The 15,873-nt window shown below is 39.8% G+C and overlaps 1 protein-coding gene across 1 annotated transcript in view; it reads right to left on the reverse strand.

The window, feature by feature from the left end:
- Positions 1-277: 277 nt before the first annotated feature.
- LOC126484342 (tafazzin) overlaps positions 278-15,873 on the reverse strand; it is a 35,267-nt gene continuing 19,671 nt past the window's right edge. Inside the window, exons 3-4 of the mRNA XM_050107794.1 lie at positions 3,045-3,193; positions 278-2,961 (exon numbers count right to left, since the gene is read on the reverse strand). Of these exons, the coding sequence (XP_049963751.1) occupies positions 2,563-2,961; positions 3,045-3,193 (548 nt within the window). The 3' untranslated portion in view covers positions 278-2,562. The remainder of the gene's footprint in view (positions 2,962-3,044; positions 3,194-15,873) is intronic.

The following is a 15,873-nucleotide window of genomic DNA, read 5'->3' on the forward strand; positions in this document are numbered from 1 at the left end:
CTGTTCTGCATAAACATTTAAAATTCCAACTATTGCTTACAACAACACTACAGTACATACTTAGCTTTTTGTCCTTGCAACTCAACTATTACCACTATCTGACAATGTAAGTTCCAAAAATACAAGCATGCTAACACTTATACAGCTGCACTTAAACTTTACCAATAGTTAACTATCACTTCCACAGCAGCCTCAACACCCCCCCCCCCCCCCCCCCCCCCCAAAAAAAAAGCATCCCCTGTTAGACCTGTATGATACAGGTCCCACACACTGGAGCAATATTCTAGGATGAGTTGCATGAGTGCTTTGTAAGCCACATTTCCTCAACTTACGTTACAAACCTATTTGCTGCTTATCTTGATTTGTTTACAGGACCGCGAAGTCAGAATCTCTGCTGTTAGAAATCACACACTTCTATATTAAAAATACAGCTACAAAAATGAGAATTCAATGTTTATAAAAATTTAATTTGCATTTAGAAAAACACAATAAATATGGCATGTGCTTACAATAACTGCACCATACCAGATCTTTTTTAAAAATTATTACAGTTTTTAAAAGCATGTCACCATAAAATACCAACAACCTGAAATATAACTTGTTATAAAAGCATATCATTTAAAAATTTAATGTCAGTTACTTGACATTGTGAAATGTACATATGTAACAAAACAATGGATCAGAATTTGTAAGGCAACAAAAATCTGTAAAGAAATAAAAAATAACTGTAACCTATTGGAGAGAAGTTGAGAATTGTTACAAACCAAGTTACTGCACTCATGGGTAATGTGATATTGCAACTCTACTCCACATACACTGTAAGAACATGCTGATCCTAATCTGTAATACAGTAATGGCAAAACCTATGACAATCATGGCTATTATTACTTTTATTTGCTGTTAGTAGCTTCATAATTTTTTTATTCCGAGTTAAATTCATTTATGTTTAGCACAATAAATTTTTAAATATGGAAAATGATGTTCTTTGACTTTACTCACTTTGCCTTTTCTGCAAAGACTGCTTAACAACTTACAAAAGTCAGACAAAAAATTAGCCATCTCAAATAAAATTATAAACCACAAATCTGATAAAAAAAACTACATCACACTAAAATAGTATGTATATATTCAATTTTTATTCATGTCTCACTAAAGATTATGTAGGAATTATATGTTGCTTTTAATAATGAGAAAGTCAACATAAGATTTAAATGAAACAAGTGTAACTTTAAACTGCTTTATAATCTGTAGTTTTTTTTCCAGGTACACAATAATGGAATATAAAAATATCTGGGACAACAAACCTGTCACAATTAACGTTTAGAAAATAGCTGTGAAGATGGATGATGTAGCACAAAATCATTTTGATTTTCTATAATATTTGGCAGGCACCTAGAAATGCTACCAATGGATTACTTATGATACAGCAAATTACCATTTGACAAAGCTCTCACTTTATCTTCATCAAAAAATAGCTTTCACACATTTTAGTTATTTTAAACATGCTTTCAAATACACCAGTTGATTTCAACTTCACCATAATTATTCATGTTTACCAGTAATACCAAAAGACAGTAAAACGACAATACACAAGAAGGCACTGATTCAATGACTAGAATGTGTTGTTCCACCTGCTGCACTTGTCGAAATAGAACCATATTATTACAAATCTTAAGTTGGATACTTAAGAGTGATGCACCAGCAACTGTGTCTCGGATACGGTTTCTTCCACAAATCCGCTTCTTCCATCAAGTTAGCACACAACAAAATTTGTTATTACACTGTAATATATGTCATAGGTACTAAATTACTGGTACATATACAACGAACAGCATAAAATGATTTTTGCAATAATTCGTTTCACTCTAGTTTATCTCTTTCGTTGCCAAGAAATTATAAATTCACAATTCAGTTCATCTGACTAGAGCTAGAGAGAGAGAGAGAGAGAGAGAGAGAGAGAGAGAGAGAGGGGGGGGGGGGGGGGGGGGGGAAGTAGAAAGGATGAAGGGGGCAGCATTTCTCTTACTTTGCACTTATCTACAGTGCAATTGCTGAAAAACGTTGGGGCATAATTCCATGCCTCCAGGATAAAATAATAACAAATTATATGTTCCATTTCACACAAATGAATAACAAACTTTTTTGTCAGATTTAACTTACTTTTAACTTCTTGTTTTAAAGCATGAAGGTTTAGACCACCAATACTGTAAAATTACCCAGGGCTTACAGGTCTTAACAGGATGAGATGAGTGCACACAACATAACCACTGTGGCAACTAAAACTCACATAATACTTTGAGTCCCGTGTAGGCCTATATATTACAATGGATGGAATTTACAAACATCAATAACAAGAATTGTGCTCTTATAGTCTTCAGAAGTTCCTTTTTGTAAATAATTTGCAGAGAACTATAAAAATAATTTAAAAAATGACTAGCAAAAATATAAATGTAAGACTTTTTCCTTCAATATTAGACTTTGCAGTCTCATGCTCAGCAAGTTAATGCCCACATCACCAAAATCTCCAACATTTTGAAGAAAAATGCAACAAACATTTTAATGTCAAGATTGCAGGGTAATAAGATGAAGTCTTTCAGTTTCTGCCTTCAGCAGCATCAGTGTGTTTTCTATTTTGTCAGTGATAACTTTTCTTGCCTCCTGTGGAGGGACATTACTTTCTCTGAGACCATGCAGCATATTTCTGAAATCAATAGGTTTACCAAAATTTAAAGTCACTTTCTTTCCCATTCGTAAAATGTAGGGTGGAGTGTTTGGCAATATGTTATCCATTCCAATATGGCACATCGGAATAACAAGTGGAAGTTTTGGGCATTCATATATCAGACGGCCAATACCCCATTTCAATCTCATGTATTCTTTGGCCATATTAACACGTCCTTCTGGAAACACATGAATCCAGTTTCCCTTTGACAGCTGCTCCAGACAAAAATCTAACGCTTGCTGAAACAATTAATTTAGAGCATTACTTGTCAACATAGTATCTCTACCAAAAAATAAGCAACATCAATAATGTATGTACAAACCTGATATACACCTTTCCCTCTAACTACAGGTACACATTTTCCCAACATAAAAAAGTATGAATGAAACATATTTGTAAAGCATATGTCGTGTGCCGCCAAGGACCATCTCATAATTTCACGATTCAGTAAATGCTTCAAGCCTAGACAACCTGAAATACAAAATATTTAGTTATGAATACCCTGCAAATGCATGATCAGATAAAGTCATTCACAAGCTTTAATCTTATGAAGACCGTGCTTAAGAACAATTAAAATACAAAGTGGTGTGCATTATATGGGAACTCCAAGAATAAAACAAGGTGTCTAAAGTAAAATTAAACAAAAATGGTGAGGAAAGCGTACGTACTTCCATGGCATGGACACTAAGACACTTTACACAGGAAAAAAATACCTTTCAAGTTTATTGGTTCTACTCAAAATGGGGTGCAAGTATTGGAAATGAATATTAGTTTTGGAGATAATACTACATGTTTCTACACTGTACACAAGTTGTGTATAGGGGATCATAATACACAAGCTTGTTGTAATGACAGTTTGCAGCCACCAGCAGGATATATCTTGAGCGTCATAAAGCACCTAGCAATAGTTTAGTTAGTGAAAATCTTGTATGCTGGGTGCCCTGCAGCTTGTAAGTATTAGTTAAAATACACCATCAGCTGCATATGAAAATATTTAATTGTCAGGCCAGTATCTGGACACACAGCTGACCATCAGTAAGATATAATGGCTCATAATGTATAACAAGATGTCTGTCACCAAGTTTTAATAAGGTTGTGCACAGTTAACTGGAGAGATTGTTGGTGGAGGTTTTAGTGTTGACTTTTTTGCCAGAAAACTATATGGCACCTAGTGTTGTTGATAGTCAGCTTCGGATTTACTGCGGAAAACAATAAAATTCCCTACAAGGTTTGAAGGACATAGTGCAACAGCTACTGACAGTTTTATTTTAGACCCAACAACCTGCTGTGATTTACCGTATTTACTGGAGTCTAAGCCGCACGCGAATCTAAGCCGCACCTGAAAAATGAGACTCGAAATCAAGGGAAAAAAATTTCCCGAATCTAAGCCGCACCTGAAATTTGAGACTCGAAATTCATGGGGAGAGAAAAGTTTTAGGCAGCATCTCCAAATCGAAACAAAGTTGGTCCACTGTAATATGAGACAATTTAGGTCGAATGAATGACGATACAGCTACAGTAGTTTGGTTCGAGTCGTAAGCTTAGCAGTTAAGCTTTACCAGGTAGCCATTGCTACGCGTCAGGCGCTCCGTCCGTATTTATACGGGTACCCTTCCTTTTTCACGTGCTTCGTCTGGTTTGAATTGATTGCTTATTTTTCTTTGATCTGATAAGCGCAGTTTTCTTTGTTATAGGTGTTTACGTCACTCTACGCTGAAAATGCATTACTGTACTGTGTCATGCATTGTTTGTCGTACTCTGATACTGCGTATTTACGGCCTGTCGCCGATCGCGGCATGGCTTGCTGTTGAGCGCGCTACCGCCGCTTACAAATAAAAAAAAAAGAAAAGGAGAGAGAGAGGAATCGTCTCATTAGCGAAACAATGGCAAGAGACTGCTACTTGTTGTTACTTACACTACTGCTTTCTTTGATAATGACTAACAAGAACCAAATAATAGACTGCGTATGATAGAAGATGTTCTGAACGAGAGTTTAGCAAAAATTTTTCTCCGTTTGAAAATCTTTGTCGGCGCCTCTTTAGTACATTACATTCTGCACAGAAATTAGAGTCATCTTAGATTTAAAAATCTAGGCAATTGCCTCGCTTCATTTCTGACTGTATCACTGTTTAGCATAAGAATAATACGAATATACACATGACATGATATTATATTCTTCCGCGTTTGCTGTTGTCTCACTCTAGTTTTGTGGTTTATTACGCGGACAGGATTTAAATGAGACAGTAGCAATCACGAAACAATACATGGCAAAATGTTTATATTCGTATTATTCTTATGGTGACGAGAATACTGCATGTGATTCACAATTTATAAAAGTTCGTATTAGCAACCATCTCTTCTCACAGATAGGAAAATATTCAGAACGTAGAGTTGGCCATATTGACAAACATCCTAAACATTCTTGCCAGTCGGGTTTTCGTAGTACATTGAAATGCTACTACATTCGAAGATGAACAATACGGAATTAGTATTTACTTCGTTGGATAATGTATGAAAATGCAGTGGTCGAAACTCGGCGCGGAGAAAAAAAGCTTGTCTTCCACCTTTTTTTTAATTTATTTACTGTCGCAGAGGTTTTGGCGCCAGTATTTATCTTTGTGCCTACAAACAGCACCCTACAAAGCATGCCTGTGTAGCGCTACATATATTCGACGGCAGAACTAAGTTGTGGCGGCACCTACCGACATTTTTAAGAACTTCCGCTTGCTTTGCACTCGATTCCAAGCCGCAGGCGGTTTTTTGGATTACAAAAACCGGAAAAAAAGTGCGGCTTAGAATCGAGTAAATACGGTAGCTAAAACTGATAGTCAACTGTTTATCTGATCTTGATGGTCAAATGTTAGCAATAAAATATCCTGATCATTTAGATATAGGTCATAGACGAAAGGCATTGTATCACAGAATCATCAACAATGTTTAAGGAGAATTTACATTCAGAATGATGAGGAATTATATATTAAACATAGAGTGTTGATGAAAAATTGAACTCTTTCTTAAAAATATTCCTACAGCTCCTTTGGTCTTGTTTTCCCTTAAAAACAACCAAAATTAAATTAAAACAGAAACAAGAATAATGGATGGATAACTTCTGGTATTAAAGTGTGTATTGCTAGAAGGAGCGAACTCTTTCTAATCCAGAGGACAAGGTGTACTTGAGACTTTAAATTTCAAAATATAAAACATTACAAGAATACAGGAAAAAATATTCAGAACATTATTAAACAAAAAACAAACAAGAATGGTGACTGAAATGAAATGAAGCACCCCAGAAAAAAGTTTCGACAGGAACTGTGACACTTTCAAAGCACTGACCACCAAATTCCATAATTACTTCCAGTAAACACTGCAGTCAGTAGTAAACTACTGAATGTGGGTTCCTGTACATACTGCATGCACAACCATCAGACATTAGTTTAAGAACTACAATAACTGACAAGGAGAAGGTGAGAAAGAGCCAATCAATTAGACTTGTATTACTCATGTTTGGCAGGTCACTTGTGTACCACCTAAACTGAAGGGTTCATATATTTTGGTTTACAACCCCCCACCCCCCTTCATCTTTGAGAAAATTGCATTTAAATTCATGATGTATATTCGACTCAAAATTGACAGGATCAACAGAAAACTGAACTCATTACTATATATGGCACCCACAAATGGGTATTATCAGAGAAATCAAGAATGAAAACTTTTATGTATACTGCTTATATACCCATAAAGCTAACAACACCCTTCAATAAAAGCAGGGCAAGCCAAGCATCCAAGGCGCTTGGGTGGAAAGTAGAGGATCTGTTTTTGATTCCTACATGTATTCCGCAGTTTCTTTTCCTAGCATATTTTTCTCCATATTGAAACTGATGGGAATATGAGGTTTAATAAGATAAGTAAATCAATTAGGAAGTAACAAGATATGTAAATAATTTTTTTTAAATTATTTGGATTAGTAAAGAATTAAAATTTTAATCCTGGTTGTTTTACAATTGCTCTTTTATTCACTCCAATCCTCAAATTTCTTTGAACAACTAGATGGAAACAGACAAAGTAAATATATTTGTGGCACCGTGAACATCTAAGGCATGCAACCTTTGTACAATTAAATTATTTTTTCCTGAGATTCAGTGGAATAGAGACTTAAATTACATTTCAAAATATTTGTTTTTCAGTAATTAATTTTGATGTGTACCATGCATAGGATAACGTTGCCTGAAAAACTGGCACTCAAAGTTGATAATGAATGATACTATGGGTTGTTACTGTGTGCACACTGCTGCGCAATATCTGCTGGCTTTTCAAGCGCAAATTGTAATTATGATGCCTCTAAATTAAGTTTTAACTTGCTGTTAAATTTTAACAATGCAGTTTGACGATATTACTTCTACTGTGCAAGTTGGGTGACCCTTTTAATCTATAAACATGTCATTATAGGCTATATGACAGTATTAGTTCATCCACCTCAAGAAATCCACATGACACAAAACTTGTTATCAGCAATATACAGTTCTGAAACATTCTCAAGATATATTTTGTAAATTGTGCAAAACATCTTAAGAGTCCTTCATTTTAGATGATACACAAGTGATCTGCCATGACCTGCCAATTGTGAGCCAAACCGGTTGGATGTGTCCGAGGCCTTCACCTTGTAAGCACATTACAAAACAAAAATGGAATAATTCATCTGGTTACCACGGCATTTCTCAAAGAATGTTAAAATCTTGTGTTGATTTAATAGGATTACTCCTACATTATCTTTGTAAACAATCAATGACTTTGGGAATATTTCCTGACGGGCTCAAATATGCAGCGGTAAAAAGTAGAAGTGGCCTAAGATGATTACTGACTCATTTAAGTGAGCAGAATTTGTTAACTTCCTTCTTTCAGTTTGGCCTTTGTAAAGGCTACACAACAGAGAAAGCAATGCACCACCTCACAAACTAAATGCTGTTGTTGTTGTTGTTGTGGTCTTCAGTCCTGAGACTGGTTTGATGCAGCTCTCCATGCTACTCTATCCTGTGCAAGCTTTTTCATCTCCCAGTACCTACTGCAACCTACATCCTTCTGAATCTGCTTAGTGTATTCATCTCTTGGTCTCCCTCTACGATTTTTACCCTCCACACTGCCCTCCAATACTAAATTGGTGATCCCTTGATGCCTCAGAACACGTCCAACCAACCGATCCCTTCTTCTGGTCAAGTTGTGCCACAAACTTCTCTTCTCCCCAATCCTATTCAATACTTCCTCATTAGTTATGTGATCTACCCATCTAATCTTCAGCATTCTTCTGTAGCACCACATTTCGAAAGCTTCTATTCTCTTCTTGTCCAAACTATTTATCGTCCACGTTTCACTTCCATACATGGCTACACTCCATACGAATACTTTCATAAATGACTTCCTGACACTTCAATCAATACTGGATGTTAACAAATTTCTCTTCTTCAGAAACGCTTTCCTTGCCATTGCCAGCCTACATTTTATATCCTCTCTACTTCGACCATCATCAGTTATTTTGCTCCCCAAATAGCAAAACTCCTTTACTACTTTAAGTGCCTTATTTCCTAATCTAATTCCCTCAGCATCACCCAACTTAATTAGACTACATTCCATTATCCTTGTTTTGCTTTTGTTGATGTTCATCTTATATCCTCCTTTCAAGACACTGTCCATTCCATTCAACTGCTCTTCCAAGTCCTTTGCTGTCTCTGACAGAATTACAATGTCATCGGCGAACCTCAAAGTTTTTATTTCTTCTCCATGAATTTTAATACCTACTCTGAATTTTTCTTTTGTTTCCTTTACTGCTTGCTCAATATACAGATTGAACAACATCGGGGAGAGGCTACAACCCTGTCTTACTCCCTTCCCAACCACTGCTTCCCTTTCATGTCCCTCGACTCTTATAACTGCCATCTGGTTTCTGTACAAATTGTAAATAGCCTTTCGCTCCCTGTATTTTACCCCTGCCACCTTTAGAATTCTTTACAGACGAATGGAAAAACTAGTAGAAGCCAACCTCGGGGAAGATCAGTTTGGATTCCGTAGAAACACTGGAACACGTGAGGCAATACTGACCTTACGACTTATCTTAGAAGAAAGATTAAGGAAAGGCAAACCTACGTTTCTAGCATTTGTAGACTTAGAGAAAGCTTTTGACAATGTTGACTGGAATACTCTCTTTCAAATTCTAAAGGTGGCAGGGGTAAAATACAGGGAGCGAAAGGCTATTTACAATTTGTACAGAAACCAGATGGCAGTTATAAGAGTTGAGGGACATGAAAGGGAAGCAGTGGTTGGGAAGGGAGTAAGACAGGGTTGTAGCCTGTCCCCGATGTTGTTCAATTTGTATATTGAGCAAGCAGTAAAGGAAACAAAAGAAAAATTCGGAGTGGGTATTAAAATTCATGGAGAAGAAATAAAAACTTTGAGGTTCGCCGATGACATTGTAATTCTGTCAGAGACAGCAAAGGACTTGGAAGAGCAGTTGAATGGAATGGACAGTGTCTTGAAAGGAGGATATAAGATGAAAATCAACAAAAGCAAAACAAGGATAATGGAATGTAGTCTAATTAAGTCGGGTGATGCTGAGGGAATTAGATTAGGAAATGAGGCACTTAAAGTAGTAAAGGAGTATTGCTATTTGGGGAGCAAAATAACTGATGATGGTCGAAGTAGAGGGGATATAAAATGTAGGCTGGCAATGGCGAGGAAAGCGTTTCTGAAGAAGAGAAATTTGTTAACATCCAGTATCGATTTAAGTGTCAGGAAGTCATTTCTGAAAGTATTCGTATGGAGTGTAGCCATGTATGGAAGTGAAACATGGACGATAAATAGTTTGGACAAGAAGAGAATAGAAGCTTTCGAAATGTGGTGCTACAGAAGAATGCTGAAGATTAGATGGGTAGATCACATAACTAATGAGGAAGTATTGAATAGGATTGGGGAGAAGAGAAGTTTGTGGCACAACTTGACCAGAAGAAGGGATCGGTTGGTAGGACATGTTCTGAGGCATCAAGGGATCACCAATTTAGTATTGGAGGGCAGCGTGGAGGGTAAAAATCGTAGGGGGAGACCAAGAGATGAATACACTAAGCAGATTCAGAAGGATGTAGGTTGCAGTAAGTACTGGGAGATGAAAAAGCTTGCACAGGATAGAGTAGCATGGAGAGCTGCATCAAACCAGTCTCAGGACTGAAGACCACAACAACAACAACAACCTTTAGAATTTGAAAGAGAGTATTCCAGTCAACATTGTCAAAAGCTTTCTCTAAGTCTACAAATGCTAGAAACGTAGGTTTGCCTTTCCTTAATCTTTCTTCTAAGATAAGTCGTAAGGTCAGTATTGCCTCACGTGTTCTAGTGTTTCTACGGAATCCAAACTGATCTTCCCCGAGGTTGGCTTCTACTAGTTTTTCCATTCGTCTGTAAAGAATTCGTGTTAGTATTTTGCAGCTGTGACTTATTAAGCTGATAGTTCGGTAATTTTCACATCTGTCAACACCTGCTTTCTTTGGGATTGGAATTATTATATTCTTCTTGAAGTCTGAGGGTATTTCGCCTGTTTCATACATCTTGCTCACCAGATGGTAGAGTTTTGTCAGGACTGGCTCTCCCACGGCCGTCAGTAGTTCCAATGGAATATTGTCTACTCCGGGGGCCTTGTTTTGACTCAGGTCTTTCAGTGCTCTGTCAAACTCTTCACGCAGTATCATATCTCCCATTTCATCTTCATCTACATCCTCTTCCATTTCCATAATATTGTCCTCAAGTACATCGCCCTTGTATAGACCCTCTATATACTCCTTCCACCTTTCTGCTTTCCCTTCTTTGCTTAGAACTGGGTTTCCATCTGAGCTCTTGATATTCATACAAGTCGTTCTCTTATCTCCAAAGGTCTCTTTAATTTTCCTGTAGGCGGTATCTATCTTACCCCTAGTGAGATAGGCCTCTACATCCTTACATTTGTCCTCTAGCCATCCCTGCTTAGCCATTTTGCACTTCCTGTCGATCTCATTTTTGAGACGTTTGTATTCAATTTTGCCTGTTTCACTTACTGCATTTTTATATTTTCTTCTTTCATCAATTAAATTCAATATTTCTTCTGTTACCCAAGGATTTCTACTAGCCCTCGTCTTTTTACCTACTTGATCCTCTGCTGCCTTCACTACTTTATCCCTCAAAGATACCCATTCTTCTTCTACTGTATTTATTTCCCCCATTCCTGTCAATTGCTCCCTTATGCTCTCCCTGGATCTCTGTACAACCTCTGGTTCTTTTAGTTTATCCAGGTCCCATCTCCTTAAATTCCCACCTTTTTGCAGTTTCTTCAGTTTTAATCTACAGGTCATAACCAATAGATTGTGGTCAGAGTCCACATCTGCCCCTGGAAATGTCTTACAATTTAAAACCTGGTTCCTAAATCTCTGTCTTACCATTATATAATCTATCTGATACCTTTTAGTATCTCCAGGGTTCTTCCATGTATACAACCTTCTTTCATGATTCTTAAACCAAGTGTTAGTTATGATTATGTTGTGCTCTGTGCAAAATTCGACCAGGCGGCTTCCTCTTTCATTTCTGTCCCCCAATCCATATTCACCTACTATGTTTCCTTCTCTCCCTTTTCCTACTGTTGAATTCCAGTCACCCATGAGTATTAAATTTTCGTCTCCCTTCACTACCTGAATAATTTCTTTTATCTCATCATACATTTCTTCAATTTCTTCATCGTCTGCAGAGCTAGTTGGCATATAAACTTGTACTACTGTAGTAGGCGTGGGCTTTGTGTCTATCTTGGCCACAATAATGCGTACACTATGCTGTTTGTAGTAGCTAACCCACACTCCTATTTTTTTTATCCATTATTAAACCTACTCCTGCATTACCCCTATTTGATTTTGTATTTATAACCCTGTAATCACCTGACCAAAAGTGTTGTTGCTCCTGCCACCGAACTTCACTAATTCCCACTATATCTAACTTTAACCTATCCATTTCCCTTTTTAAATTTTCTAACCTACCCGCCCGTTTAAGGGATCTGACATTCCACGCTCCGATCTGTAGAACACCAGTTTTCTTTCTCCTGATAACGACATCCTCTTGAGTAGTCCCCGCCCGGAGATCCGAATGGGGGACTATTTTACCTCCGGAATATTTTACCCAAGAAAAAGCTAAAAAGCTAAACAAGTAAAATTAAGCTGTTAATTCTGTGGCCTCGCCAAATCCTTAGCTGTGTGGATCACAAGATTCTAATCTGCGCACTAAGGTGTTACAGCATTAACAGTGAATCGCCTGCATAGATGCAGTTTTACATTCAAAACAGAAAACAATGGGTCTCATTAATAGACTATCTCAGGCATGAAAACAACTGCAGAGTGGGAGAATATAACATTTGGAATGCCACAGGGATTGGTACTGGGCCCACTCTAAATTTTAAATTGTGTAATGATCTTCCAATAACTTTAAAGGCAGTTCATGAACTATGTTTGCTGACAGCAAAAGTGTATTAATTAAGGTTCCAAACACAATCTTGGCAGACAAAGCTCAGATGAAAGCTGAACATGCCAGTCAGTTATTTAAACAAATTAACTTCATCTCACCACAATGGTCAGGGGCCCACAGCTTCTTGTTCTTCTACCTCAGTTCCTTTCCTTCCAATAGGTGCCTGATCTCTGCTTCAGCAGTGAGACGGCTGCATTTAGGAGATAGCACATTGCAACAGTATTTTCCATGTGGCATATTTTCCACGCATCACCCTTGGCTGCTTCACCTGCGGTCTCACATCCCTGCGATTCTCACATGCCCTTGCACCCAGCAAAATGACACCTCCTTCACCTTCCTCTGTAAAGAATGAAGGGTCACCTCAGAGGGCTTGCGAATCCACTTGGTACAGGAAATTTAAGAGGGTGAGAAATTAGTCACATGATCAAATAAAATTCTCTGAACCTTGTCCATCAATATTTAGATAACTTCTCTTTTCTCTGGACACGCTGACTGTAATTCCTGTGAAGGTATCTATCCGTGCGAGTTGGCTTTCTGCAGACTTTATGTCCTAAAGTTTTGTCAGGTTTTCTAAGTACGTTTACATCTAAAAATGAAATTTGACCTACACGCTCTCTTTTTCTCCCAGTGAACTTAATATTAAAAATTCAAAAACCAAAGAAACAACTTTAACAGGAAAGAAGGATTGAAACTAGACAAGAGGGCGCTCAACTACTAAGGTCATTAGCGCCCAGTCACAAATGTAAGTGCACATATAATCTGGAATAACTCAAGGGGGGAGGGGGGGGGGGGGGGCGGGGAGCACCAGAAAGTTCTTACAAAGACACAGATAAAATAATTAAAAGAGTTAGATGTCTTTGGACAAGTCCGTCAAAGTAATAAAACGAAGAACACGAGCAGCTGCTCGAGTGTCATCAGCTAAAATTTCCTGTAAGGTGATGGCAGAGACAGGACAACATGAGATTGATTAAAACGGGGACACGACAATAAAACATGGCGCACTGTCAATGCTTGACCACAAGGGCACTGCGGGGTGGGGTCACCGGATAGCAGGTAGTGGTGGCTAAACTGGCAATGCCCAATCCGCAACCTGGACAAAATTACCACCTCTCGCCGAGAGGGTCGGAAGGAGGTTGTCCAAGATGTTGGGAACGGTTTTATGGCCCGGAGCTTATTTTCTTGAAGTGACGACCAAGTATCCCACCATAATGACACAAACCTCTTACAAACAACCCCACTAATGTCAGACGATGGGACACAAAGGGAGGCTGGCCGAGGCAGGAGGACTGCAGCCTTGGCCACAGCAGCCTCATTCCCAGGCACTCCTACATGGCCTGGAACCCACATAAAGCTAACAGGAGAGCCATCATCAGCAAAAGAATAGAGGGATTGCTGGATCTGTTGCACCAAGGGATGGACCGGATATGGAGCTCCAAGGCTCTGAAGAGCACTCAGTGAATCAGAGCAGAGTACATACGGATAATGGCGGTGGCGGCAGACATACTGAACGGCCTGAGAGAGAGCAAAAAGCTTAGCCATAAAGCTGGAACACTGGTCGAGGAGCCGGTATTTAAAGGTGATGTCCCTGATGACAAAGTCACAGCCGACACCATCATCAGTTTTGGAGCCATCAGTGTAAATAAAGGTGTTACTGGCGAGTCGCGCACAAAGTTCGACAAACCATGAGCAATACACTGCTTCCGGAGTACCATCCTATGGGAACAGCTGAGGTCAAGATGAAAGTGAACCGGAGCCTGGAGTCAAGGTGGTGTCAGGCTCTCACCCTCTCTGAAGGTTGTAGGGAGGGCAAAATCCAATTGTCGAAGCAGGTGACAAAAGCGGACTCCTGAGGGCAGCAGGGCAGACACATACAACCCATACTGACGGTCGAGAGAATCGTCAAAGAAGGACTGATAAGAGGGGTCGTCGGGCATTAACAACAGCCAGCAGGCATACCGCCAAAGCAGTACGTCGTGCCGGCAGGTCAATGGTAATTCGGCAGCTTCAGCATAAAGACTCTCGACGAGACTAGTATAGAATGCTCCGGTCGCAAGACGTAACCCCCGATGATGGATGGAGTTCAGACGGCATAAGAGGGATGGCCGAGCAGACGAGGCTCCCATAATCCAGCTTTGATCAGACTACGGACCGATATAAGCGAAGCAGGACAGTGCGATCTGCTCCCCAAGATGAACCACTAAGAACACTGAGGACATTAAGGGAACATGTACAATGGGCAGCCAAATAAAAGACATGCGGAGACCAACAAAGTTTCCTGTCCAGTGTGAGCCCTAAAAACTTCGTTGTTTCCAGGAATGGAAGAACAACGGGACCTAGATGTAAGGATGGTGGAAGGAATGTTTAACATCGCCAAAAGTTGATGCAAACCGTCTTCTCTTCAGAGAACCGGAAGCCATTAGCCACACTCCATGAGTATAGGCTGTCAAGACAATGCTGAAGGCAGCACTCCAGGAGGCATGTTCTCTGGGCACTGCAGTAGATCGCAAAGTCATCGACGAAAAGAGAGCCAGAGATGTTAGGTGGAATGCAATCCATAATTGGATTGATCGCTATGGCGAAAAGGGCTACGCTCAAAACGGAGCCCTGAGGCACTCCGTTCTCCTGAAGGAAGACGTCGGACAATACGGAACCCACACGCACCCTAAACATTCGATCTGTTAAAAATGAACCAATAAAAAGGGGCAGGTGACCACATAGGCCCCACCTGTGCATAGTGCGGAGGATACCTCCTCTCCAACAGGTACTGTAAGCCTTCTCCAAATCGAAGAACACAGCTACCGCTTGACGCTTTCGCAAAAATGTGTTCATGATGAACGTCGACAAGGTCACAAGGTGGTCAACAGTGGAGCACCGTCAACGAAAGCCGCATTGAACATTGGTAAGTAGCCCTCGAGATTCAAGAATCCAAACCAACTAAGCGTTAACCATGTGCTCCATCACCTTACAGACACAGCTTGTAAGAGAAATGGGGCGGTAACTAGAAGGAAGGTGTCTATCCATCCCGGGTTTGGGTATGGGAACAACGACGGCCTCACGCCAATGCATGGGGACCTGAACTTCGGTCCAGACGCGATTTTAGGTACGAAGAAGAAAGCATTTGCCTGCCGGAGAAAGGTGTGTCAGCATCTGAACGTGAATGGCATCTGGCCCCGGAGCAGAGGACCGGGACAGTGCAAGTGCATGTTCGAGTTCCCGCATGGTAAAGGGGGCATTATAATCTTCCAGATTCAGCGAGTGGAAGGAAGAGTGGTAATGGGCGGAGCTTCGCGAAAAAGTGGCCAAAGGCGTTGGAGACATCCACAGGGTCCACAAGTACCTCACCCCAGACGACAGAGGAGGGAGTAAAAACGTTGAAGGAGCTTGTGAAAGAGGCCCAACAAGCTTTTTTGCTGTCTTTGATGACTCGACGACATTGCGCTCAGAGTCGTTTGTAAGTAATACAATTCACCAGTGTAGAATGGCAGTGAAAGGTGCGTAAAGCACGTCGTCGAGCACGGATAGCGTCTCTGCAAGCCTCATTCCACCAGGGGACCGAAACGCGACGTGAAGAAAAGGTAGTACGAGGAATGGAACGTTCGGCCGCATTGATGATAACAGCCGTGAGGTATTCAACC

The sequence above is a fragment of the Schistocerca serialis genome, chromosome 6, assembly GCF_023864345.2.
Source record: "Schistocerca serialis cubense isolate TAMUIC-IGC-003099 chromosome 6, iqSchSeri2.2, whole genome shotgun sequence".
In the NCBI taxonomy this organism is placed as follows: domain Eukaryota; kingdom Metazoa; phylum Arthropoda; class Insecta; order Orthoptera; family Acrididae; genus Schistocerca; species Schistocerca serialis.